General features: G+C 34.0%; 1 protein-coding gene across 1 annotated transcript; it reads left to right on the top strand.

The window, feature by feature from the left end:
- The first annotated feature begins 1,873 nt into the window (after positions 1 to 1,873).
- On the top strand, positions 1,874 to 13,148 carry LOC138714664 (uncharacterized). The gene is made up of 2 exons (XM_069846726.1): positions 1,874 to 2,104; positions 12,643 to 13,148. Exons 1-2 carry the CDS (start codon positions 1,889 to 1,891, stop codon positions 12,820 to 12,822), a joined length of 396 nt encoding a protein of 131 aa, XP_069702827.1. The 5' UTR covers positions 1,874 to 1,888; the 3' UTR covers positions 12,823 to 13,148.
- The last annotated feature ends 13,269 nt before the right edge of the window (positions 13,149 to 26,417 follow it).

Raw genomic sequence — 26,417 nt, 5'->3', positions numbered from 1 at the left:
AATCAACAACGCGAGTAGGTTCCCCATGTTCAAATATCAACAACACGAGTAGGTTCGCCATGTTCAAATATCAACAACGCAAGTAGGTTCCCCATGTTCAAATATCAACAACGCGAGTAGGTTCCCCATGTCCAAATATCAACAACGCGAGTAGGTTCCCCATGTTCAAATATCAACAACGCGAGTAGGTTCCCCATGTTCAAATATCAACAACGCGAGTAGGTTCCCCATGTTCAAATATCAACAACACGAGTAGGTTCGCCATGTTCAAATATCAACAACGCAAGTAGATTCCCCATGTTCAAATATCAACAACGCGAGTAGGTTCCCCATGTTCAAATATCAACAACGCGAGTAGGTTCCCCATGTTCAAATATCAACAACGCGAGTAGGTTCCCCATGTTCAAATATCAACAACGCGAGTAGGTTCCCCATGTTCAAATATCAACAACGCGAGTAGGTTCCCCATGTTCAAATATCAACAACGCGAGTAGGTTCCCATGTTCAAATATCAACAACGCGAGTAGGTTCGCCATGTTCAAATATCGACAACGTGAGTAGGTTCCCCATGTTCAAATATCAACAACGCGAGTAGGTTCCCCATGTTCAAATATCAACAACGCGAGTAGGTTCCCCATGTTCAAATATCAGCAACGTGAGTAGGTTCCCCATATTCAAATATCAGCAACGCGAGTAGGTTCCCCATGTTCAAATATCAGCAACGTGAGTAGGTTCCCCATGTCCAAATATCAACAACGCGAGTAGGTTCCCCATGCTCAAATATCAACAACGCGAGTAGGTTCCCCATGTTCAAATATCAACAACGCGAGTAGGTTCCAAGGCTGTGTGGGAAGGGATATTAATCGATCATGTAGCAGAGTAGTGACAGTGTCCAAATATCACCAACGGGGATGAGGTAGTTGTTATTGCCTATAACACCACTTATATTCGATCATGACCCGTGGTTTTATATACGTTAAAATATAAATACCGATCATAAGTTTCAGTGATTATCAGAGTAGTGGCAGTGGAAGTACAGGACAACCGTATTGCACTTAGTAATGGATTTCACTAGTATGCTCGTTGAAAAGAGGAAGAAACTCTTAGTGGTGAATGATCGGTTTTCAGAAAGCATTATCTGGTGGTGTGGAAAGATATACTTGTGTTAAAAGCGGATGTAAGTGTTTCGTGAAACTTTCTGATTCAGATATTAGAGTGGAATGCAACGTCGAACATAACCACGACACTTGTGATATTGCAACTTTAAATAAAATTATGAATGATTCAACATAGAAAATTATTAAGATATTCGACGCAGTGTGTCCGCCAAGCACAAAACATTTTTAACCTACCTACTACCGTAGGCAGTAGTTGACAGTCCTAAGTTTGTATAAAATGGGAAAAGAAATGTTTTCTGCCTTAATCTAGCGCGGGAACCAATTGCAGTACATAGATGAAATCAACCTGGAACCAATTCGGGTATAGCTCTGGGACGAACTGGGAACCGATTCACAGATTTGGGAACCAATTCCAGTACGCCCACTTATTTACTCCTGACACCCCTCTTGCGGCGAAATAGGGGAAGAGTGCAGGTGCCCGCGAGCACGACTGTTTACACGGCGGGCGACGTACTCATGGCGAGCTGATGCTGACATGACTATTTTAGTGCATAACACAGCAGCGGCCAGTGAACTGTCGCTTATCGCTAAGGATATGAAACATATGCTGTAGGCTGTACTTTCCATTTCATCGATTCAAGAGCTGGAATTCAGTACAGAAGCTTTTCTTTACAAAAAAAAAAAAATTGTCGGTTTCCTAATATTCCTTATTTTTACGAAAACTAGTTGGCAAGCCTTGCATTTCTCAAGGCAGATAAGCGCGACCCCGCATGCCTGACTTATCTGCCGCCCAGATACTCGCCGGCGCTGGTCGTTGCAGGTTGCAGATCGGCCGCAGCGACCACACTGCCATGAAGCCCTGTGCATCCCTGCTCCTCCTCGCAGGGCTCGTACTCGCGGCGTTCTCCGAGAAGGCGGGCGAGGATCCTGGCGCTTTGACCCTCGCCGCGAGGTCCAACTTCCCCGTGCAGCACATCAAGTTCCCGGTAAGTCTACAAAGTAGAGCTTACAACCGGTTTTCATTCGACCTGTTAAGGTAAGCGTTCACTACATCGTATCGCACTCCTCGTACGAATCGCACGCAACGGATATTTTAAGTGCAGTGCGTTCGCTGTAACGGCTCCACCTCATCGCCTCATCGGATTCCCTATCAGCTGTTTAAAACATGACGTCGTACGATATTGACATTACTGAAAGCAAAGGAGTTGAAGTTAGATCTATTAATTACGTCTGTTAGCGAATAAGAATTTGTAATTGCTTCATGCGTCTTAATTGAAGACGAAGAAACGAAAAAAAATATTGGTTACATAATATATTTGCAAGAAACGACTTGATTACTGTAATGGGAACGCCTCAAATTATATAATTCTTCGCAATTTTTTACAAGCGAAATAAGTTTTCCGTCTGCCATTTTGGCGCGACAATGAACATGGCACAACATAATACTAACAGTTGACCAATTAAAATTGATTTATTAAAGAAGGCCATGATCGCACGCATCCGAGAAACGTGGACGGATTTGCCGAGAGGCGATGCGTCCGATACGATGTAGTGAACGCGGTTACATAACAATTACAGCAAAGATAGTCTTTTTTCGATCCGTGCGATTCGTCCGATGCGTGCGATACGATGTAGTGAATTCTTATCTTTAGAGAGCATCCGTCAAGGTAGAGCATCCGACCGAATTTCAACCGGTTTCCCCTGATGTTTAGTAGGCTAGACAGAACACTGACATTTTCTGAGTACACAAACGGAATTAGAATTGAAGGAAATTTACCATGTGTAATTTAAAAAATGTATTTGCTTAATATATACCTACAATTGATTGCATACTTCATTACACATATCTTCATAACCTCAGGTAACCGGGGGTAATAAGGCCCACCTAAGGAATAAAACGTTCTTTCTTTAAAATGGAGACGTTTAGCAAATTTTAAATAATGGAATAGCATACTTTTATAGTAATATTTTACTTCAAATAAATATTCAAACAGACACATAAATGTTGTGAGCAATGAAAATTAACATCATGTCACTGGCCCTTATACCCTGCTGTGACAGATAATAAGGTCCACAATAAAGAATTTGGGCATACAAAGTCTTCGGTTTTTTTCCTCAGTGAGACCTACACATTCATCGTGCACCCAACATTCACAAGAGACACACACATTTATATCTACAACAATTCTCTCCGCGTCCCCTGGATGTTTACAAATCCTGAAGTTGATGGTTCATCCAATGCTCTTTCTGCATTAGGAATTGTCAGTCTTTCGTTTGTTTCATTTCTTGCAAAAAATGATTGTGCTTCAGAGTTTGAACTTTATAGTTCAGAGACTTCTATGAACTTGTGGGAGTTTCCACGTATTTATTTCATGGGCCTTATTTCCTGCTCTGTTACTTCGCGCCAATTTTAAGTTATGGAGTGCTCATATGCTCATTAGCGAAAGTTTCACGGTAGCCCCAAACTTCTTAATGTTTACACAATAACGTGCATTTAATATTATATTAATAACACACAGTAAAACGATTAAATCTCAACTTAAATTTTGCAAAATGTTATAATGAAAGCAGAAATAATCACACATAACTTGTTGCCACCAGTCAGCTACAAACAAGAACGAGAATCAAATTTCTTTATACCTCACTCGAATGCAAGAAGAAATAGGTCTTAAGGGCTGTTGCTCTCTTTTCCAAAAGTGTATAACTAATGGCAAAACTAGGTGGTGGACCTTATAACATGCTGGGCCTTAATACCCCCAGGTACCTTATATTATATAGATGAACAAATGGACCCCGATAACAACAAAGGAAATAAGTGCAATGCATAATATGAAATCTGGTGTATAAAGAAATGCAAGAACAGAACAACTTACGATTACTTACTAAACAGAAGAGAAAATAAGTACAAACATTCTATTGGCCGAAAATAGAATGACATCATATAAACGAAATAGTCGTTAAAATTCCTTACTCATTTTTTCAAGGTCCTGTCCAACCTATGTATAACATAGTTCTCAATGCCGCCTGCTGCCTCCTATCGGGTTGTATTGAAATAAGAACGGTAATGCCACAGTCTAGTAGGCCTATAGACTATACAGTCACGAAGCTTGAGTTGTTAAGGGTACTAGGAACAATAGACTGTGCCAGTACTATTTCGCATTGTCTGTGATGAGGCGATAGTAGCGATCCTAGTGGTTAGCAACTATCTATGGATGCATATTCTCTACGTATTCAACTTCGTGACTGTATATACTAGACTGTGATAGTATGTATTAAGTATTGCACCGTATCTTTAGCCTTCACTCTCTTTGGAAATTGATTTATTATCTATAGAATGTAAATACTGTATCATGCTTTCTTTATAGATCAGACTCTAATATCACATAATTTTTCCAGACTTTATCAATAATTCAAAGGAAATTTCATAATGTAGCAAAAATGTAAGAAAAGTAATTAGCTTCTATACAATTGGTTTAAATACGTGAAACAAATCAAACCAGTTGTATTACAAATTGAATTAATTCAAATGTGAAGAGCACAGGAAAAGAACGTGCTTTGTCCACTTTATCAAATTTTTCAGGAGAGCATTTTCAAAGTTTGAAACCAAATTCCATGGATACCAACGGAGATATTAATGAACACTTAAGTCAGTATGAAAGAACAGGTTATCTGAATGAATTTGAATATAAGTTTGCATCCTTATTTTTGAAAATTGTAGTTTTATTGACATTTACGTAAAGTAATGTCATACGTACAGGGAAAAAACGTGCTTCTTATGTACGGAGGAATTAATTTTAGATTAAATATTACAAGTAAAGCCGTTTTCTTCCGGAAACGTGTTTGTATGTGTGTTTGTGCGTATTGTGTGTATAGAAATTTTGAATTCAGAATTTCAAAATCACGGGATTGACAAACCTTAACATAACGTTAAACATTTTCTCTTTCCTTTTTTAACTTTTTCTGTAATGAAGTGGAGTGGGTCATAATAATAATAATAATAATAATAATAATAATAATAATAATAATAATGATCACTTTTGTCACAAAATGCGCAGGGCCTCATAAGAATAAAGCAAGATCAATTCTGTCCCAAAACACACAAGGTATAATAATAATAAAGATCACTTTTGGCTCAAAATACACATGAACTAATAATAATAAAAATCACTTTTGTCCCAAAATGCACAAAGCCTAATAATAATAATAATAATAATAATAATAATAATAATAATAATAATAATAATAATAATAATAATAAAGATCACTTTTGTGCAATTTTGTCCCAAAAAGCACAGGACATAATAATAATAATAATAATAATAATAATAATAATAATAATGCTCACTTTTGACTCAAAATGCACAGAGCCTAATAATAATAATAATAATAATAATAATAACAATGATCACTTTTGTTCCAAACTGCACAGGACCTAATAACAATAAAAATCACTTTTGTCCCAAAAGGCACAGCCCAGTCTAGTGTGGAAGGTTTGTGTAAAACACTCTATCTTCGTGTCCACGAAATTCCTTCAAAATCTGGAGGTCCTAATACTTTTCCTTCGATATTACCAGAGAAGTTTCTTTGTTAGAAATAATGTTACCGATATTTAAATTATTAGCAGATATAAAATAAATTATTCAAAATAATTTGTGTTTTGCCTCTGTAAGCAGGACATGGGTATTCTTCAGATTGCTGCTCTCGAAATCGCAGTGAAGCTCTCACCACCGATGAAATCCTAGTTCCATTACACATATCACGATGTTGAATGAGGTGAGGGTGTTCTTTTGTGATGATTACCCCTCTGATGGGCCTTGTAAGAAATGAGTATTTCCTCAAATATTTCTTCTGCAGAAATGACTCCCAACTTCCCATCATATCTTGATTGAACACCACAACATCAAAAGGCGTAGGTTTACTTCGAGCTTGTACCATGATCCGCACCCAACCCATTGGAAGTTTTGTTACTGCATTTGTATTAGTTAGTCCTATATTTTATTACATTCCATAAACGAATGTTTCATTCTGTTCATAAGTTTAAATTCGTTCACAAGATAATTAAGATACTTCAGAACAATATAATTCTTGCTCTGGCCTGAACATGAATCACAAAAATATTCAAGATATCCGCTTTGTTGTCTATTATTCCTGTCACAAAGTGATTTAAAAAGGATACGACTTCATTGGCTCCTTTTCTACCATTATCTTCAGTACAACTACAAAACACTGAAGTTTCATCTGAAATTTGATGAATATTGAAAGAGTAAACAGATAATTGCCTTCTGTAATACTAATAGACATCATTGATACTAATGTACGGTAAGCATACATTTTTTCGTAGTCCATGAAAATTGCTTCTGTTTCTTCAAACTTCCGACTTCTTAAACGAGCATTCCTCTTTCTGGTATAAAATATTTCAACTTTGAGTTTATGGACCTTGTTGTTACTGGTGATCTTATTAATTTATTCCAAAACTTGTTTCTTCATGTTGCCATCTAAATTATTTTCAGTCAGTCTTGCATTCAGCACTTCCATCTCAGCTGTGTACTTATCACATGCATGTATCACTCCTTGGATATCCAAATGCTATATTGAATTTGGTGTTGAACATTATTCTGTATGTTTCATATGAAATTATTAAATTTTGGTATTTTTTCTTGAACATCTCATACATCTTTTTCACTGATAGTTCTTCTGGGAGATACAATTTATTGGTCCTTCCATTGCTGTAATGACTGATCGCTTTCGATAAACTGGAATTATTGTAATGAGCCCAGTCATATGTAATGATTGTTGATTCCAGTCTTCTAAATCATTAAATTGCCTTATAATACTTGATCTTTCTTCAGCACTTACTTCCTCGAAACACTTTAACTAACAGTTGCAGTCTTCTACTTCATTTGATTGAACCCTTAATTTCTTCATGACTGCAGTCATTCTCCCTCGTACTTTCTTTTTCTTAACACTGTTAGAAGTCGAAGGTCTCTGAGTTCCATCCTCAGATGAAGTACTCAACATTCAATAATATAATATTATTTAATAATAATATTAAAATTTAAGTGACAAATTTACAACACTTATACTTCTAAACTGAATTTCTCAAACTAAAAAGATTTATACTTGTACATAAAGTTTATGCAGCAAGAACGAATTTTCTCATTATAACAATAATGAAAAAGAATGGAATATTATTTTTACTCCAATTCCCTTCTTCCTGCTATAACATGCATGCCAATCCGTAAGGAAACTAAAAATTAAATCACAGAAACAGAGGACAGAGCACATTATTTCCCTGTAATGAGAGGACTTAGCACGTTCTTTCCCTATACGCCAAATCTAAAATCTCTTGTAGCACTTCGACTATTCACATTATCACATTGGTCGATTAATAACTTTAAACTACATGGAATCCTGCATCTCATAGCATGCATAACTCATTTTTGAAAAAAAGTGGACAAAGCACGTTCTTTTCCTGTGCTCTTCATGTGTAATCACGTTAAGGTAATGGAAGAAGTCCATAATCGTACCTATATTTAAGAAGGGGTAAAGACTAACTGTAGTAACTTTCGAGGAATATCACTTTTATTGACGACATACAAAATTTTAGCTAATATTCTTTTGAGAAGATTAACTAGACATTCGTGATGGACAGGACATGTAGCACATATGGGTGAATCCAAAAATGCGTATAGAGTGTTAGTTGGGAGACCTGAGGGAAAAACACCTTAGGGGAGACCGAGACGTAGATGGGAGGATAACATTAAAATGGATTTGCTGGAGGTGGGATATGATGGTAGGGACTGGATTAATCTTACTCAGGATAGGCACCGATGGAGGGCTTATGTTAGGGCGGCAATGAACCTCCAGGTTCTCTGAAAGTCATTAGTAAGTAAGTCACGTTAAGGTATGCAGTATCATCATCTGTCCTGAATTCCTGACGATAGAATCTGGCAACCATGGCTACATCTACTGGTAGGGGATTAAAGGTATTTTTGCCTCCAATAACAATGTAATTTATACGTTTCCCGCCAAATAACAAATTAAATTCAGATGGCAGTGAGTAGGTCTAAGGATTTTAAATCTAATGACATTAAGTGCTATTCATAGACATTTCGCTAGCCCGCGCTACGAGCGTGCTAAACTAGCTCCGGCTATCGACTGGTTACTTGTACAGGATTCATATCATATCATATCGCTAACACTGGTTTATGAATACGAAAAACGTTAGTTCGCTGATCATCCACCGGAAGTCTGCGCTAAGAATATCTATGAGTACGGCCCTCAAAGTCTAATTTTGTAAGTCTAATGACATTTTATCTTTTGAACCAATCTAATACAACCTAGTCCAATTAACAAAAATGTCTAATACTAGATAGTCTAACTTGCAATGACGTCTAATACCATTTAGCCTAAATAATAATAATAATAATAATAATAATAATAATAATAATAATAATAATAATAATAATACATAAAAATATAGGCTATATATTTCTTCCTTCCTTTCCCCTATTTGTTCTCTGTATCAGCCGATGAATTTATTATCATAGCCTTTTTATTGTGAATTTTATTTAATTTTCGTATTTCTTTTCAAAATTATTATTATTTTATTGCATTCCATTTTGTTATATTCTTCCTTACGTTTTCCATATTAACCATTTGTACTAAATGAGTTGCTTTTGCAATATTCCAATGTATTTTACTTTCTTTTTTTATATTATGGTATTATTTTCATGTTGTTTAGTGTCGATTTTATTATGCTGTTATTAATTTTTTTTGTAATATGTTAGTATTTTGTTCTTTAACTTTTTGTTAAATTTTAACTGCTTGTATACTTTTTGACCTGGTAGAGTGTAAGAGAAGGCCCTATGGCCTTAACTCTGCCAGTATAAATAAAGAATTATTATTATTATTATTATTATTATTATTATTATTACTACTACTATTATTATTATTATTATTATTTTATCTGTGTATTATTGTTTTATACATATAATTCAGGAATAAAATACAGTAGGTCTAATGTTGAAATATTTGAGCAATCAAAATATATCATCGTCGTTGTTCCTGCAATAACTCCTATGTGCAAAATATAAAATCTTTCATGAGGAAGGAAATACACATTAATTCATGCTATGGCAGCCGTACATAGGAGACTGTGAATTCTTACACTTTCAAAACAAATAAATATAATTACATATAGGAGATTTTATTATTTGCTATATCACTATTTAAGTTATTTAATACAGCAAATATCTGAAAATCGATAAATATGTCACATAGGAGTTATTGCAGGAACGACGTCGATATAGTAGATTAATCTTCATTTTCATCTTCCGGTACAGCATGGAATTTCAGCCTGTAGCTTGAAGTTCTCAAGTTCAAATCAATTTCAGCACGATCTTTATACTGGTGGTAACGTGTTACCATTCTTTCTACTTACCTTTGATTAATTTGGTACGATTTCTTTACGGGATGCTGAACTCTCCCATGTCCTGCCAGGAGCTGTTATGAGCTCTTCATTATTATTTTAGTCTGTTTATATTGTATATTCTAAAATCTTCCATATGGATGCAGGATGAAATATAATCATTTTTTTGGAATTTCGAGTGCCATCCTTCAACACTATTTATAGTTCTTTGGAGTCCATTTAATACAAGATTAAACACATTCCACACTTTGTAGACTTGGTGACACAAGTAGCATTGCAAGCGTCTCTGAGTGAACATCTCCAGTAGATCCTATTGCTGGTTCTACTTCTCAATCTTAAGTTGTAGTCGAAATTATTATGAACAATATTTTTTTTTACCTTCAGGAGAATTAATAGTATATGTATTTATTTTGCTTAAAAATGTCTGAAACTGACAAGGTACGGTACCGTATTGCTAAGGAAACGTATGTTCATTGTCGTAACAATATCAACTTTTTAGTAAGTATTGTTAAAATTATTTGAGATTTATACATACATTTTATTTAGAAATTTATACGTTAGACGTAAATTTTATTTAGATATTTACATACTAGACGTAAATTTTATTTAGACATTTAAATATTAGACGTAAATTTCATTTAGACATTTACACATTAGACGTAAATTTTATTTAGACATTTACACATTAGACGTAAATTTTATTTAGACATTTACACATTAGACGTAAATTTTATTTAGACATTTACACATTAGACGTAAATTTTATTTAGACATTTACACATTAGACGTAATATTTATTTAGACATTTACACATTAGACAAATTTTATTTAGACATTTACACATTAGATGTAAATTTAGACATTTACATATTAGACGTAAATTTTATTTAGAAATTTACACATTAGAGTAAATTTTATTTAGACATTACACGTAAATTTTATTTAGACATTTAAATATTAGACGTAAATTTTATTTAGACATTTACACATTAGACGTAAATTTTATTTAGACATTTACACATTAAACGTGAATTTTATTTAGACATTTACACATTAGACGTAAAACTTATTTAGACATTTACACATTAGACGTAAATTTTATTTAGACATTTACACACTAGACGTAAATTTTATTTAGACATTTACACATTAGACGTAAATTTTATTTAGACACTTACACATTAGACGTAAATATTATTTAGACATTTACATATTAGACGTAAATTTTATTTAGACATTTACATATTAGACGTAAATTTTATTTAGACATTTACATATTAGACGTAAATTTTATTTAGACATTTAAATATTAGACGTAAATTTGATTTAGACATTTACATATTAGACGTAAATTTTATTTAGACATTTACATATTAGACGTAAATTTTATTTAGACATTTAAATATTAGACGTAAATTTGATTTAGACATTTACATATTAGACGTAAATTTTATTTAGACATTTACATATTAGACGTAAATTTTATTTAGACATTTAGGCATTGAACATTTTTCTTTTAGACCTGAGTTATTACTGGACATTTTTTTTATCAGACTTCATATTTTATTAGATCTACTATCCATTAAACCTGGTGTCCTTAGACGTAATGTCCTGAAAACCTAGAAATATTCCTCTTTGAAATGGTAGTAATATCATATCTGTCTATGCAATTGAATTGAAAGAGGAGAATTTGGAGGACAAATCTAAAAGGCACGCAAAACGCGTCCTTGCAAGGGGTTCAGGGCTGTAAAAAACCAAATATGTGAGCTCCAAGCCTGTTGGCCACTAGTCCCACTATGGGCTACACTGCTCCACTGAAGGAGTCCTAGAAAATTTTGAAGGAGAAAAAAAACGAAAATGGACGTAACTTCTTAGGTACCACATACGGGAGGGGACGGAAATGTGATCAAAGTGATCACGGGACGGGACGAGGAAGAACTGGCTTGTGTAAATCTGCACATTGATATGAACTGTGTCATTTCGCAGTGCAGGAGGAGTCGAGAAGACTCTGTCGTCTGTTGTTCGATGGCGCAATAATAGTGAAAATAATGTAGTTTATATATTCGCCCAATAATTTGTGGACACGATGTAGTTAAAGTCGAATTTATTACTTCATACTTTTAATAATAGTACATTATGCAACGAGCCTATAATGACAGTAATTAAGAATTGAGTATGGATATTTATGAAACGAGCGCAAGCGAGTTTCATAATTTTCATACGAGCTTCTTAATTACCATTATAGGCGAGTTTCATACGACTTTTTATGCTCGACCATATTTCTAACTTTAAATTACCGGTATTCAGATGTATACATTTTATTTGTAACTGACAAGATCGGAAGTGACCTTGTTCTAGGTCGTGAATTGTGAGATGTGCGCAGAAGCGAAAGTAATGACTTATTCCGAGGAACAATATTGTCATTGACCTTGATGTAGTCCCGTTAAACTTGATAATATTATAATATTATAACCTTGATTATTGAATTCGACATAGAAAAACGAGATGACAAATTGAATTTATTTGAATATTATTTACAATTAACGCTAATTATTGTAGTAACAGAACATAACCTTCTGCGACAGTATTGGATTTCCAGCCTCCGTGACTTTTCGCTAATTCTCTTTCGATTGCATATCCGAGAATAATCGATACTTGCGGTTTTATAACGGTAGAAAGCTGACCTGTCATTGGCTGAACAGTTGTAACCTGAGTCGTCATTGGCTGAAAGACCTGACCTTTAATGAGTAGGTGTACTTTAATGACATGCATTAAAGGTCTGCTACCAGGTGTATACTTACTACATTTCGGCATGGTCGAGCATAAAATATCTTATAGTATAGCCATTTAACATTTAATATTTTTTGTATTTTTTTTCCAAAACTTTATTTATATCTTGACTTAAAATACCCAGGTAATTCATCCTAGGTATTTAAATTTTGTGACCTGATCAATCATGTCACCATCTACTATAATTTCTGCTCTAATTGAATATATCCTAATACTATCACTGACTGTGACTTGTTACTGTGTCTGTATAACCTAGCACACATTTCAACAAGAGGTCATTATATTGACGTCATACTGTTTCAGGACCATGTAGCACTCCACGAGGAAGGAGTCCGGGTACGCAGGTCCCCGAAGAGACTGCGCTTCTGGGGGCGCTTTAAAAAAAAACGCCCGAATCGTCCACGCAGGAGAACACGCAGGCCACTGCCTGATCCCCCCACTCTCCCGCCCTACCTCAGAGGAATGGGCAGGAAGAAAATCTGAATGCCGCCAGCATTACCTCGAAGAAAACCGCAACCATACACAAACAGATCAGGGAATCGCCATCCTTCATCGACCGACAGGAAACAACAGATCTGGGATTACCTCACTTTACAAAGACTTTTAAACCCTTTCAGCCAACATGTAGTGTTTTGAACAACATTTTTCTTCACACATTAAGTCTTGAAATGCAAAGTATCAATTTTTCCTATTATTCGGAAATAATATTTGTTACAGCCCTAGCAGAAAATGAGTGTAGTGTTCTAATCTATTTAAAAAGTGTATTATATAGCATGATATCAAGATTCAATAAAATTCTATAGAGGGTGTGTCGTTAATTTCTTTGATTTCAGCTATCTCACCGTGACGTAGGCCCGGTTTCTTCAACCTTTGTTGAATTATAACAGTGTGTCATTCCATTTTACTGTAAACTTAACAGTTGAAGCATTTCTTCAACTACTGTTAGTACTAACAGGCTGTTAAAACCTATGTTAATTTAACTATCCAATTTCATGTAGTTAAATCATTTAACTCTCTGTTAGCATAGAAGTATCCAATATGGCTGGTGCATTAGATACTGAACTTATATACCTGCATTATTTAGAAAATGATATCCATGAATACATAAATAGAGCGGATGATTTCTGTGATTTGACAGACCAGAATTTCGTACAAAGGTATAGACTATTTTCTCCCAAGCCTCACTTTTCGCTTTCAACTTAGATCCGTTTGTTTGTTTATTCTTATTAATTGGTTTATACTGGGAAATAATTTCGAGCAGAAGGTTTCTTTCGAAAGAAGAGAAATTAGTCCCAAGATTACTTTTTGTTCCAGTGTTTTCCATTTCATAACAGCAATACCAATACATCGCTCCACGCTATTGTGATACAGACGAGGAAAGAAGCAGAAATCAAACCTGAGAGAATAGAAAGACTTCTATCCTCTCTGAATCAAACAACGGAAACAAGCGAGAATCGCAATTGTCAGAGTTCAGAAAACAGAAGTGAGCCTATACTTGGTTATAGGTTATGGTTAAACTCTAGAATCTCTCGTCCTAACAGAGAGTTAACAAACAGAATGTTAAAATGTGAAATATAAAGTCGAAGAAACGCAATATTTTTAACAGCAATTCATACTTTTAACTTACAGTTAATTAACGCTATGTTAGGCGCATTATAACAAAGGTTGAAGAAACCGGGCCATAATGATTTACAGTTACCCTGAATGGTCCAGTGTGAGTTAGGGCTATTAAGGGGTTAGGTACAGCTTACAGCAGTAAAATTTTTGGAAATATTCAACATTTTTTCCCTCCATTACTGTATCTTGTACAATAAAGAAAATTGTTATGTGTAAAGCATTGTCCTTCTGCTATACGAAAAAAAAATATATATTTTTACTATTTAAAAAAATTATTTACATTTTTTTTTTTCAAAATTCAAAACGGTGGCAGTTCACTGTGCAGTGATGAAGCATATCCCTCATTACTCAAAAATTTGTTACCTTTTTTCATATTCTGTCTCTTTTATTTTATTGCTAAAACTCATGTTTACAATATCATGCTGTCCACACCTGTAGAGTAACGGTTAGCACGTCTAGCCGCGAAACCAGGTGGCCCGGGTTCGATTCCCGGTCGGGACAAGTTACCTGGTTGAGGTTTTTTCCGGGGTTTTCCCCCAACCCAATATGAGCAAATGCTGGGTAACTTTCGGTTTTGGACCCCGGACTCATTTCACCGGCATTATCACCATCTCATTCAAACGCTAAACAACCTAAGATGTTGATAAAGCGTCGTAAAATAACCAACTAAAATAAAAATATATTATGCTCTTTCAACTACATTTCTTAATATATAATATTTTTTTTTATTTTGTGTTAGAAGAAAATACTGATATTTGACCATTTTTTTTAATTAATTTATTTTTTATCAGACAATCTATCAAAGGTAGAAAAATGATTTTGCATCATATTGTAGATATGATATGCATAAATATACACAAAAAATTTCATCACAGAATGTTGGATATTTTTTGAGTTATGAGGGAAACGCTTCATTATTGCACAGTGAATTTTGAATTTAAAAAAAATATATATAAATAATTTTTTTTGAATCGCAAAATATTTTTATCGTATAGCAGAAGGACAGTGTTTTACACATATCAATTTTCATTATTGTACAAGATACAGTAATGGAGGGGAAAAAACTTTGAATATTTCCAAAATTTTACTGTACTGTACCTAACCCCTTAAATTTATATTACCTGTCATCACTCATCTCATTGAATATATGGGTCACGCGAAAATTAGTGATAACACTTTAACTGAGAACAAAAACTTATTCATTCACAATTGATATACAGTTCATAAAATTAATATCGTGTCGTGCCTCAGCGCTATTATCTAGTTATGGAAACAGGATTAAGCTTCTGATCGCGATCGCAATGGAGACACACTACAACCATGATCGCGATTAGTGATTGTAGTCTGTGGTATTACATACCACCCACTAATCTCTGGCTTCAAACATAATCAGAGGTACTAAATTACTGCATATATCTATACCCGTTTTTTTGAAAGATGGGACATGACAGTTAAGCGGCCGAGCTTGGAACTACAGTGCCATGTTGCCAATATGGACTACCACGCTGCCAGCTGATGGAAGCTAGCAATTGACGTTAAGATGGCTGACGTTAAAACATTCATTGACAATTGACGCGAAGGTAAGAAAACAATACAAAAATCGACAGAGAATCTAAGACGAAACGTACCAATGCTGACATTGTGTGCACAATAAATGTCGCCAAGAGAGCTATTAAGTACTCGCCACGTGCCGAACTGGAAATTTGGCAACTCAACCGTTGTTACCATAGCAACAGGTCTACCACGCTATGTGACATTCAGTTGTTTTTCCGATCGCAACGCTCCTGTCATGTCCCATCTTTCAAAAAAACAAGTATAGTGTTTGGAAAGACACTAGAAATATCACCAAAAAGAGTAAAATCATTATAATTTAGATGTGCCTAAAGTACACTGTTTTTGTCACCAGTCATGCATGGAAAAACACCAGATCTAGAAGAAAATCACTAAATTGGCAACTGTGGTTTAAATAGAGAGCTTATAAAAATATAAATAAAATATTTAAATAATATAAAATAAAAAATCAAGTAAGAGCGTATTCCCTTTGTTAATTGTTTTGGTTTTCCAAGCAATTTAAACAACTTTGTCTCTATGCTTTAATGTTCAGAATCCGGCTAGGCTATCCAGTCAGTACAATGTAACGTGAGGTACTAAGTTGCAACTTCAATATTTTCTCCTCCCTACTTAATCATCTACTTAAATTCAGTGATTTTCTACCTCTTAGATTAATTTCACTATTGACATATGTAGATGAAATTATTGGGGATCATCAGTGTGGTTTAAGGCGTAATAGATCAACCATTGACCAGATATTTTGTATTCGACAGATATTGGAGAAAAAATGAGAGTATAAGTTATTCATAGATTTCAAAAAGGCATATGACTCGGTTAAGAGAGAAGTTTTATATGATATTCTTATTGAATTTGGTATTCCCAAGAAACTAGTTCTATTAATTAAAATGTGTCTCAGTGAAACGTACAGCAGAGTTCGTGTAGGTCAGTTTCTGTCAGATGCGTTTCCAATTCACTGTGGGCTAAAGCAAGGAGATGCACTATCACCTTTACTTTTTAACTTTGTTCTAGAGTATGCCATTAGGAAAGTCCAGGATAACAGAGAGGGTTTGGAATTGAACGGGTTACCTCAGCTGCTTGTCTATGCGGATGACCTAAATATGTTAGGAGAAAATCCACAAACGATTAGGGAAAACACGGGAATTTTATTGGAAACAAGTAAAGAGATAGGTTTGGAAGTAAATCCCGAAAAGACAAAGTATATGATTATGTCTCGTGACGAAAATATTGTACGAAATGGAAATATAAAAATTGAAGATTTATCTTTTGAAGAGGTGGAGAAATTCAAATATATTGGAGCAACAGTAACAAATATAAATGATACTCGGGAGGAAATTAAACACAGAATAAATATGGAAATGCCTGTTATTATTCGGTTGAGAAGCTTTTATCATCCAGTCTGGTGTCAAAAAATGTGAAAGTTAGAATTTATAAAACAGTTACATTACCGGTTGTTCTTTATGGTTGTGAAACTTGGACTCACTTTGAGAGAGGAACATATGTTAAGGATGTTTGAGAATAAAGTGCTTAGGAAAATATTTTGGGCTAAGAGGGATGAAGTTACAGGAGAATGGAGAAAGTTACACAACACAGAACTGCACGCATTTTATTCTTCACCTGACATAATTAGGAACATTAAATCTGATGTTTGAGATGGGCAGGGCATGTAGCACGTATGGGCGAATCCAGAAATGCATATAGAGTGTTAGTTGGGAGGCCAAAAGGAAAAAGACCTCTGGGGAGGCCGAGACGTATATGGGAAGATAATATTAAAATGGATTTGAAGGAGGTGGGATATGATGATAGAGAATGGATTAATCTTGCTCAGGATAGGGACCAATGGCGGGCTTATGTGAGGGCGGCAATGAACCTCCGGGTTCCTTAAAAGCCAGTAAGTAAGTAAGTAAGTAAATACTGACAACACTTCCTAGAATACACGTAGAGTATATTACACGATAGTCATTTTGTTACTGTTAGATTGACACAATAAGATTTTTTACTTTGGTTATTTAACGACGCTGTATCAACTACTGGGTTATTTAAAGTTGATGAAATTGGTGATAGCGAGATGGTATTTGGCGAGATGAGGCCGAGGATTCGCCATAGATTACCTGAATTCGCGTTAGGGTTGGAAAAGTGTCGGGGAAGAAAACCCTACCAGGTAATCAGTCCAAACGGGAATCAAACCCACGCGCGTGCGCAGCTGCGGACTAGCAGGTAAACGCGCTACCGCCTGAGCTACGACGGTGGCTTGAGATATTAAACAGGAGAGGCAAGCTACTTCAAATTAAATTCATCAATTTTATCCACATGTTATAGCCTACTTATTGTGTGTTTATTTTATATCGCGATTATAATATAACATTTTATTCCCTTATAGGCCTATAGAGAGTTGTGAGTGAAGTTGCTGTTTTCATCACATCTCTTTTTTAAGCCATGAACATTTATTTAATAACAGTGCTTTAGTTCAAATGTTGGTAGCACTGAAGCGCCAGTCACCTTTGATCTTTAGTACCTCACCATATTATATTGACTATTATACTTTTACTACGTCATACTACTTTTGACCAATAAAACGGTACGAAACGACGTCTTTCAACTAATCATGGCTGCTTATCGAACAATTTTATCGCGTCCCTAGCATTTGTTTAATTTTATCGCGTCCCTAGCATTTGTTTATTTTTATCACTACCCTAGCATTTGTTTCTCTGTTGGCCAACATTTCAAACTGCACTGGTCTGGACGTCAAAAAACAGAAAATTACAAACCACTCCAGTGGATGCACAGCACTTTCAAATATGACTCGCATTGGCATTCAAGAACAAGAAGTAATAAAGATCACTGGTCATATATGAAGAGCACCATTCGGAAATCCTGAATAAGTTGAGGGATACACCATGTACATCAACGAGTTCACTTCTTTTACGCACACGTCCAATATAACATCAACTGAACTACCAACCACTAAAACATTCAAATTTGGAAATTGTACTTTCAATAATTGTTTCTTTTAAAATTATTCATGTTTATTTTTTATTTCATCATCGTTAATTAAAACGTTTTTCTTATTTATTTCATCATCCCTAATTAAAACTTTTCTAACACTCGTTTATATTATTTAGGTTATGTTATAGCTTCTGCTATAAGTTATGATATTATGAATAGTCACGTATCAGAGATTTTTTTAATATTAAGATTTATTGAAAATCATCTGACAAGTGACATTGATTACTGGGATTGGGATAATTGAAGTGGAATGCAACTGTTTTAATAAAAATGAAACTGAATCAACAAAGCCTTCTTGACCAGTAACCGTCCACAGAGTTCAATGAAGATTCCATAGTTGGCACAACTGATACCAAGAAAACGGCTAATAATAACACACTATTGCCATCTACTAGCGTAATATTTATAATGTTGAGATGGTACAAATTTGAAGACAGTTGTATTTTCGTAAGTCAATTAATATTTTATTGTATTGGAGTACTTCGTTATTTCTAATCTTTATATACTTTCTTCTAATCGTGTAATAGTCAATTAAATCCCACTCGAGGTTCGATTTTCTCTAGATAAATCTGCTCGTGTTCCACTCGCAGATTTATCGATAAAATCAAAACCTCTAGTGAGATTATTGTTGATTATACAACACCATACTTACATATTATGTTCTTTAATTGTTGTATAATTCTAAAGCCTTGTTTTCTCATACAGATACATTTGTGTGCTCTACGAGCGCCTATACTTATCTTAGACATTTCTTTTATACTCCAGAAGAAATAAAAGTTAAAAATAAAAAAACTGCATTTTCCTTTCTACAAAATACCTACAACAGAGTAAAAGAACAATCTTACATCCATTGTATCTTCGTTTCTATTAATAAACCAGACTATTCTGAACATTAACCATTTTCTTTTGATTCTGTCATTACAGGTGAACTAATTTTCATTCTTTACAGAAAGTGAAGAATTGGTTTATTGCAGCGATGTAAACGGACTGATGGTATTGGTAAGAGATCATGTTCCTCAATAATGCTGTCTCTTCGTTGATTCGTATTATCAGAGTCTAAAAACAATTATTTTGCATAATTTAAATGTTTGTCATTTCGTACCAGTGACCTTTCCCGTGCATAATACGAAAGAAACTTACGACGGTATAAAACAAATTCTTAAAGGGATATTTTCTAATAATTATACTCAAAATGCAAAAAATTGTAACTAATATTTATGTAATTCCTACATCGTTATAAATGTTTTAAAATGTGAGACATAACTTTTAGATTCGTAACTTTTCTTTGGTTAGAATATTATTATATGTAATTTTTTTTTAATTTGCATATCTCAAAAAAAATAATATTAAAAAGTTAAATTTTTTGAGAACTTAGAATTCAAGTACATTAAAAGTTGAATACCATATTTTTATGATATTGATGTAATAATTTCAAGAATTTTCAAAGATATTATTAATTTTAATTACATTGACCTTTTAATAATTTAAATACAAAAAGACAGGAATAATCTATCTATGTTTCTAATTCCTGAAGACGGAACAGGACAACGTCCAATCCTGTAAATGATATGATTGTATTGTATTGTATTTTTTTATTTACATTCCATGGTATTCATACATTGCTTCAGAACTATAATATGAAATCAATCTCGAAATGTTAGGTTATGCGGGTGAAATGTAAGATTTATTGGTTTTTGCATACTGTCAAATGCATCTACAATTCAACAACGCATTCAATTGTGCATGCTTTTTTCCACTAAAAATGAGAGCGCGTGCGGCAATTGAAAGCTACCCATCGCCGGTGGGTATCTTGCGCGTATTTCGTTGAACAATATCATGTAGCGAGCACTAATTGTTTAGAGGGCCGTGAGTAAACTGGAATAGTAATATGCGTTACAAGAGCGGTATGTTGACGTTTTCATGTTCGAGGAAAAGACTGAAAAAGCGAAATGTAGTTGAGCTTTTTTAATTTCCGAGAACATGAAAACAAATATACCGCTCGTGTATCGTACATTATTTTGTGCGAAGATCGTTTATTACATACCTGAAAGAGGAATTTCTAATTAGTTGCAATGAAATCTCCATCTTGGTTTCTGTTCAATGACGGCAACTTTGGAAAACAAATATATCTCTCTTCAACATTGTTCCTATAAAATGTTTTCTGTGTTTACTATACTGCAGCAGGCCGTGATATACGTCTGTCTTTTTTTCCCCCCCTGTCTATGATGAGTCTGGAATCTTGTTGATTTTTTCACGACTTCCTTAATGTTACTTGCATTACAAATGCAGTAACTTTTGTGCGAGATCGTGCGTATTTGCTTGTTTTCCGCACAGAACCAATACGCGGTAAATGTGAAATACCACATTCAGTATTCCCAACGTAACACACATAACAATTTCCCTCTTCTTACCGCTTAAGCGCGACATTCATTTTACTGCTTTAGGCTTTTAACATATTATTTTTAGAAACATTTAACATAGTAATAATTATAAACTGGAAACTTACCACTGCAATTTCACCTAAATTGCAATGTTAATTATTGTTTTTAAATATTTGCAAAAATTAAGTAAAGTCTACTACTCCACGAAACTTATTGCATTCCTGATACAAGTAACATTAAGGAAGCCGTGAAAAAATCAACGAGATTCCAGATGCCGATGTTATTACTGCAATATGTTATATAAATAATATTGTTAAAATATTAAAATGAAAAATAAATCATTACATAACCTTACCGTTTGTTTTAAGTTCGCATTTATAGACTGGGGAAAAAAAAGACAGTCTTATATCACGGCCTGCTGGAGTATTGTAAACACAGAAAACATTTTATAGCAACAATGTTGAAGAAAGATATTTTGGCTTTCCGAAGTTGCCGTCATTAAACAGAAACCAATTTCATTGCAACTAATTAGAAATTCGTCTTTCAGGTATGTAATAAACGATCTTCGCACAAAATAATGTACGATACACGAGCGGTATGTTTGTTTTCATGTTCTCGGAAATTAAAAAAGCTCAACTACGTTTCGCTTTTTCAATCTTTTCCTCGAACATGAAAACGTCAACATACCGCTCTTGTAACGTATATTACCATTGTGATGTTGTAGAGTTTACTTAATTGTTGCAAATATTTAAAAACAATAATTAACAGTGCAATTTACGTGAAATTGCAGTGGTAAGTTTCCAATTTATAATTATTATTATATTGAACGTCTCTAAAAATAATATGTTAAAAGCCTAAAGCAGTAAAATGAATATGACGCTTAAGCGGTAAGAATAGGGAAATTGTTATGTGTGTTACGTTGGGAATACTGAATGAGGTATTTCACACTTACCGCGTATTGGTTCTGTGCGGAAAGCAAGCAAATACGCACGATCTCGCACAAACTCTTTTGTTTGATAATGGTGAACCTTTTAAGCTGAAAATAGCGGCAAGTACACTGGGCTTCAAAAGAAATGCCGATACGGAATTATATCGTTTTCCGAGGCCTTCGGCAAACATGGCGAGGTGGAAAGCTATTTTCCTGAGATTAGTTTTTTAAAAACATGTAAATACGTTTTTTATAACATGTTCACGTTATTATTTAATGTGAGTTGATTTTAAATTATTCATATACTTTTATTTTAGAATATTAATAAGAATACTACACGAAAATAGTGAAACTGCAGTTTATATTCCACACAGCCTTCCTTATTATCCATGGATGCTGTCATTGTTACAATCGATATATACGGCCAGTTACGTTTCATATTGTATTAACAAAAAAGTATCAATTTTATTACAAATCCAGATACAGAACTGTTTATAGGCTAGTTTACTGAAGACATACAAGAACAAACTGAATGGATAACAGAGCAATAATAGAGTTTATAATACAATGCCTTCCGTGCATCTATATTTCTATTGTTTCCTAAGCAAAGTCCACGTAACATGATAATATTTCAAATCGATAGTGACTTCAACTGGGCATTTCTTTTGCAGTCTAGTGTACGAATAGCTTTACTGAAGATTACTGCAAATACGAGTGCGTATGGACTGTACAACCACAATATTGAGAATCAAGTAGGCCTAAGTATTGGACTGATATTTAATATTTATTAATTAACTAGCCGTACCCGTGCGCTCCGCTGCACCCGTTAGAAATAAATATAAAGTAATGACATAATTAAAATAGGACATTTGATCCAGGGAAGATTCGTGTTTGATAGAAGGATAAATCGTTTAATATGTTACTTAATTTCAATTGTATTTAAATAATTAAAATGCGATCATTTTGGTCCAGAGACCACTCATTTCGTGCAATGACAATTCCTTTAAAATGTTTCTTAATTTTTATTACATGCATCCGTACTTTAATGAAGACTGACATATCATTTAGATTTAATGTGTATACTTTATTTTACTGGCTATATGTTTGCATTGAATTATGATAATAACTTAATTTTAACCCTCGTTTTCTACGTATTCAGTAAATGGCGCTTGGGCCACTATGGTTCTGAACCCTTCAAATAATTTAAATAACTTATATTATATTATATTATATTATATTATATTATATTATATTATATTATATTATATTATATTATATTATATTATATTGTATTATATTATATTATATTATATTATATTATATAAAAAATGTGTTGATAACGGATGTACACCGATAAGTAAGTTTTTAATTTGTTATGGGGGCTCTTGAATCTCAGGAGGAACAAATTTTATTTTACAACAGCGCAATATAATCTGCTTGGCTCATTACCCAATTTTTTTGCATTGCATTTAATGCATACATATTGTATGTATTTTAACACGATTCAATTGAGCATAGTTAAAATTTGGATTATAAAATAATGGAATGCTAAGCTAACATATTATTACTGCATACTAAATCAATACACTCTCGTTGTTCGTTAATTCTCTGAGATAAACATTATTTTAAGAAATACAGGAAACGAATGAACAGAATAGCCTATCAAGTTATTTGTGCATAAGAAGCTATTTTAATCTTACCTGTCCTCAGTTCACTCACAAGTTACTGTAATAACATTATAGCATTATGTCCATATAGAGAAACTACACTTTCCAATGGTGAAATAATAATTAATTACACAAATCGGTTAATTTAGCTTCCGATATTACTTCATACAAACACAGAAACATTCTCCGTAGGCTATGATTCATAGCTTTCGATTGTTGTTGATCAAGGCCCCCTTATAGACGAATTCATTTCTTTATTTCATTACACGGCCTTAGATGGCAGTTATTTTAATTTTGAAACTCATTTATCTCATTAAATATCAGTCCTATCAAAATTTTTCAAAGAATAAAACTTATCGGAAATGATGTTTAAAGAACTTTTTGTTATGTAACATTTTTCACAAAAATCAATAATAAGCGAGATATTTCGATTTATTTAATTCAGACCCCTTATAACCCCCCCTTTTAAATAACATATTTTGAATGCCATATAGCCTAAAATCTAAGTTACAACTAACTTAATTTATATTCCAATTGTCATCGAAATCCGTTCAGCCATTATCGCGTGAAAAGGTAACAAACATACAGACAGACAGACAAACAAACATTTCAAAAAAGCGATTTTCGGTTTTAGAGTGGTTAATTGTATATGTTAGGATCAATTATTTTTAGAAAATCGAAAATTACCAGAAAAATTTCGGCTACAGATTTATTATTAGTATAGATATATATACGTAATGAAGATAACGTTCAACACGGTGCACCACGTAGACACAAAATCTGCATGCATCTTAATTGAACGTGCGTTTTCAACTTGATTCTTTCAATATTCTGCGTAAAGTATGGAAAACTGAACCGTGTAGATGCATCTTAGGAGAGGAAACTAAAATAAGTGCGCAGAAATGCTACAATTGTAGGGGATGTGTCACAATAAGGTAAGAAAAAATCTTAAAGATCTAGGAATATTCTTATCCACGTGTGTTATAGCGAAAATCCCTAACTCTATATCACGCTCACACTATTTCTACTTTACTCACAAATGGCTTTTAAGGAACCAGAAGGTTCATTGCCATCCTCACATAAGCCCGCCATCTGTCCCTATCCTGAGCAAGATTAAGCCATAGGATGAAGGATGGGTGGAGCGGAGAAAAATTCTCTCCGGCACCGGGACTCGAACCCGAGTTTTCAGCTCTACGTGCTGACGCTTTATCCACTAAGCCACACCGGATTCTAGTTCCGATGCCGGATTGAATCCTCTCAGTTTCCCTTTAGTGACTAACCCCCATGCACTGTGTCACATATGTATGACAGTGGCACAATGTCCAACACATTATCACAGTCCAGTATATACAGTCGCGAAGCTCAATACGTAGTAAATATGCATCCATAGATAGTTGCTCACCACTAGGATCGCTAATATCGCCTCATTACAGGCAATGCAAAATAGTACCGTCACAGTCGATTGTTTCTAGCACCCTCAAAACTCAAGCTTCGTGACTGTATATAGTAGACTGTGACATTATGGGGTTCAAATTGTCTCTTAAGATATTCTTTCTCCATTCGTACATGGATTTCTTTTCAATAAATATTGGCGCTGTCAGTGATGGACATGGGGAAGGTTCTACCAGGACATGTCCGAAATGCAAACGCGATACAACGGAAATTAATACCCAACATGCTTGCTGATAATTGTTGGCAATTTATTACAGATGTTACAGAGCCATCTTATAAATTTAATGTAAGTCGTCCAGGAAGTTTTAAAAGGTAAGAAACTGACATTCTTTTAAAGCTGATATTGAAAAAATGATATATTATATACAATTTCTATGGTAATTTTCGAATTTTCAGGAAAATTATAGTTATATCAGTAGGCCTACAATTATAAAAAAAAAAAAAGTGAGATGGACTCGTTAAGAGTGACTAAGTGGCCGGGATCCGACGGAATGAGCGCCATCTTAAATCACTAAGGCCCGATTGTATAAACCATTTAATCTTAGATCAGAGGTTATATTGATCCTTGTTTCAGCTGAACTTGGAATTTTGTGTTGTATAAAGTCTAATCTGAGATTAATTTGTCTCAAACTAAAGTCAACTTTGACTGAAGAAATTTCTCCGATTAAGTTAGATGATCCAAGTTCAGTTGTTTCTTTTCTGTTTGAAATATACGAGTGACAGATTGTGCAAATAAAATATCCATTATTATTAATATTAATAGATATCATAGGTACATGTATATATATTTCTTTCAATTTCTTGCCTCAATACAAAAACAATCTTATATTTTATAAGGCTCTATCGTGTTCAGCAGTATCAAATAACATAACCTATAATTATATTATGTTTATAACAACCATTAATTATTAATGGATATGATAGGTACATTCATAAATGTTCAATTAACTGTATTACTAAACGAAAATTGTCGTTTTATAAAGCTTTATTATGTTTAGCAGTATCAAACACCATAACATGATAACAACTTGGAGAACAGTCAACCTTCTTCTTATTGTCCGCCATTATTTACATTGCACAAAAAACCAGTGTCTCCAACAGAGTGTACGGAAAGTCGCCAAAAAGTAGTTGTAAAGTCGCTAGATTTCTCATTATCGACAAAGAAAGATTAAATTTTGTCACTATGGGGTGCTAAAAAGGTCACTAAATCCTTATTTAAGCAATATAAAAGTTAAAAGAAATTGTTGTTGAAAAAGAGTTAAAGTCGCTAGATTGGCAACACTGAACAAACCTGTATAACACAAAGAGTTTGTAATACTTACTAGAGACACATACCCGTGAGTGGAAGGCAAGAAAAATGTCACAAATTGAATCGGCTAGCATCCGCCATTAAAGGGAGTGTTTGCGGCGCGAAATTCAAGAACAGTACCACAATACATTGATGTAGCCTGGTGACAG

Source organism: Periplaneta americana, chromosome 15, assembly GCF_040183065.1.
Source record: "Periplaneta americana isolate PAMFEO1 chromosome 15, P.americana_PAMFEO1_priV1, whole genome shotgun sequence".
NCBI lineage: Eukaryota > Metazoa > Arthropoda > Insecta > Blattodea > Blattidae > Periplaneta > Periplaneta americana.
Note: the sequence above shows the minus strand (reverse complement) of the source record. Positions and strands in the feature narration are given on the sequence as shown.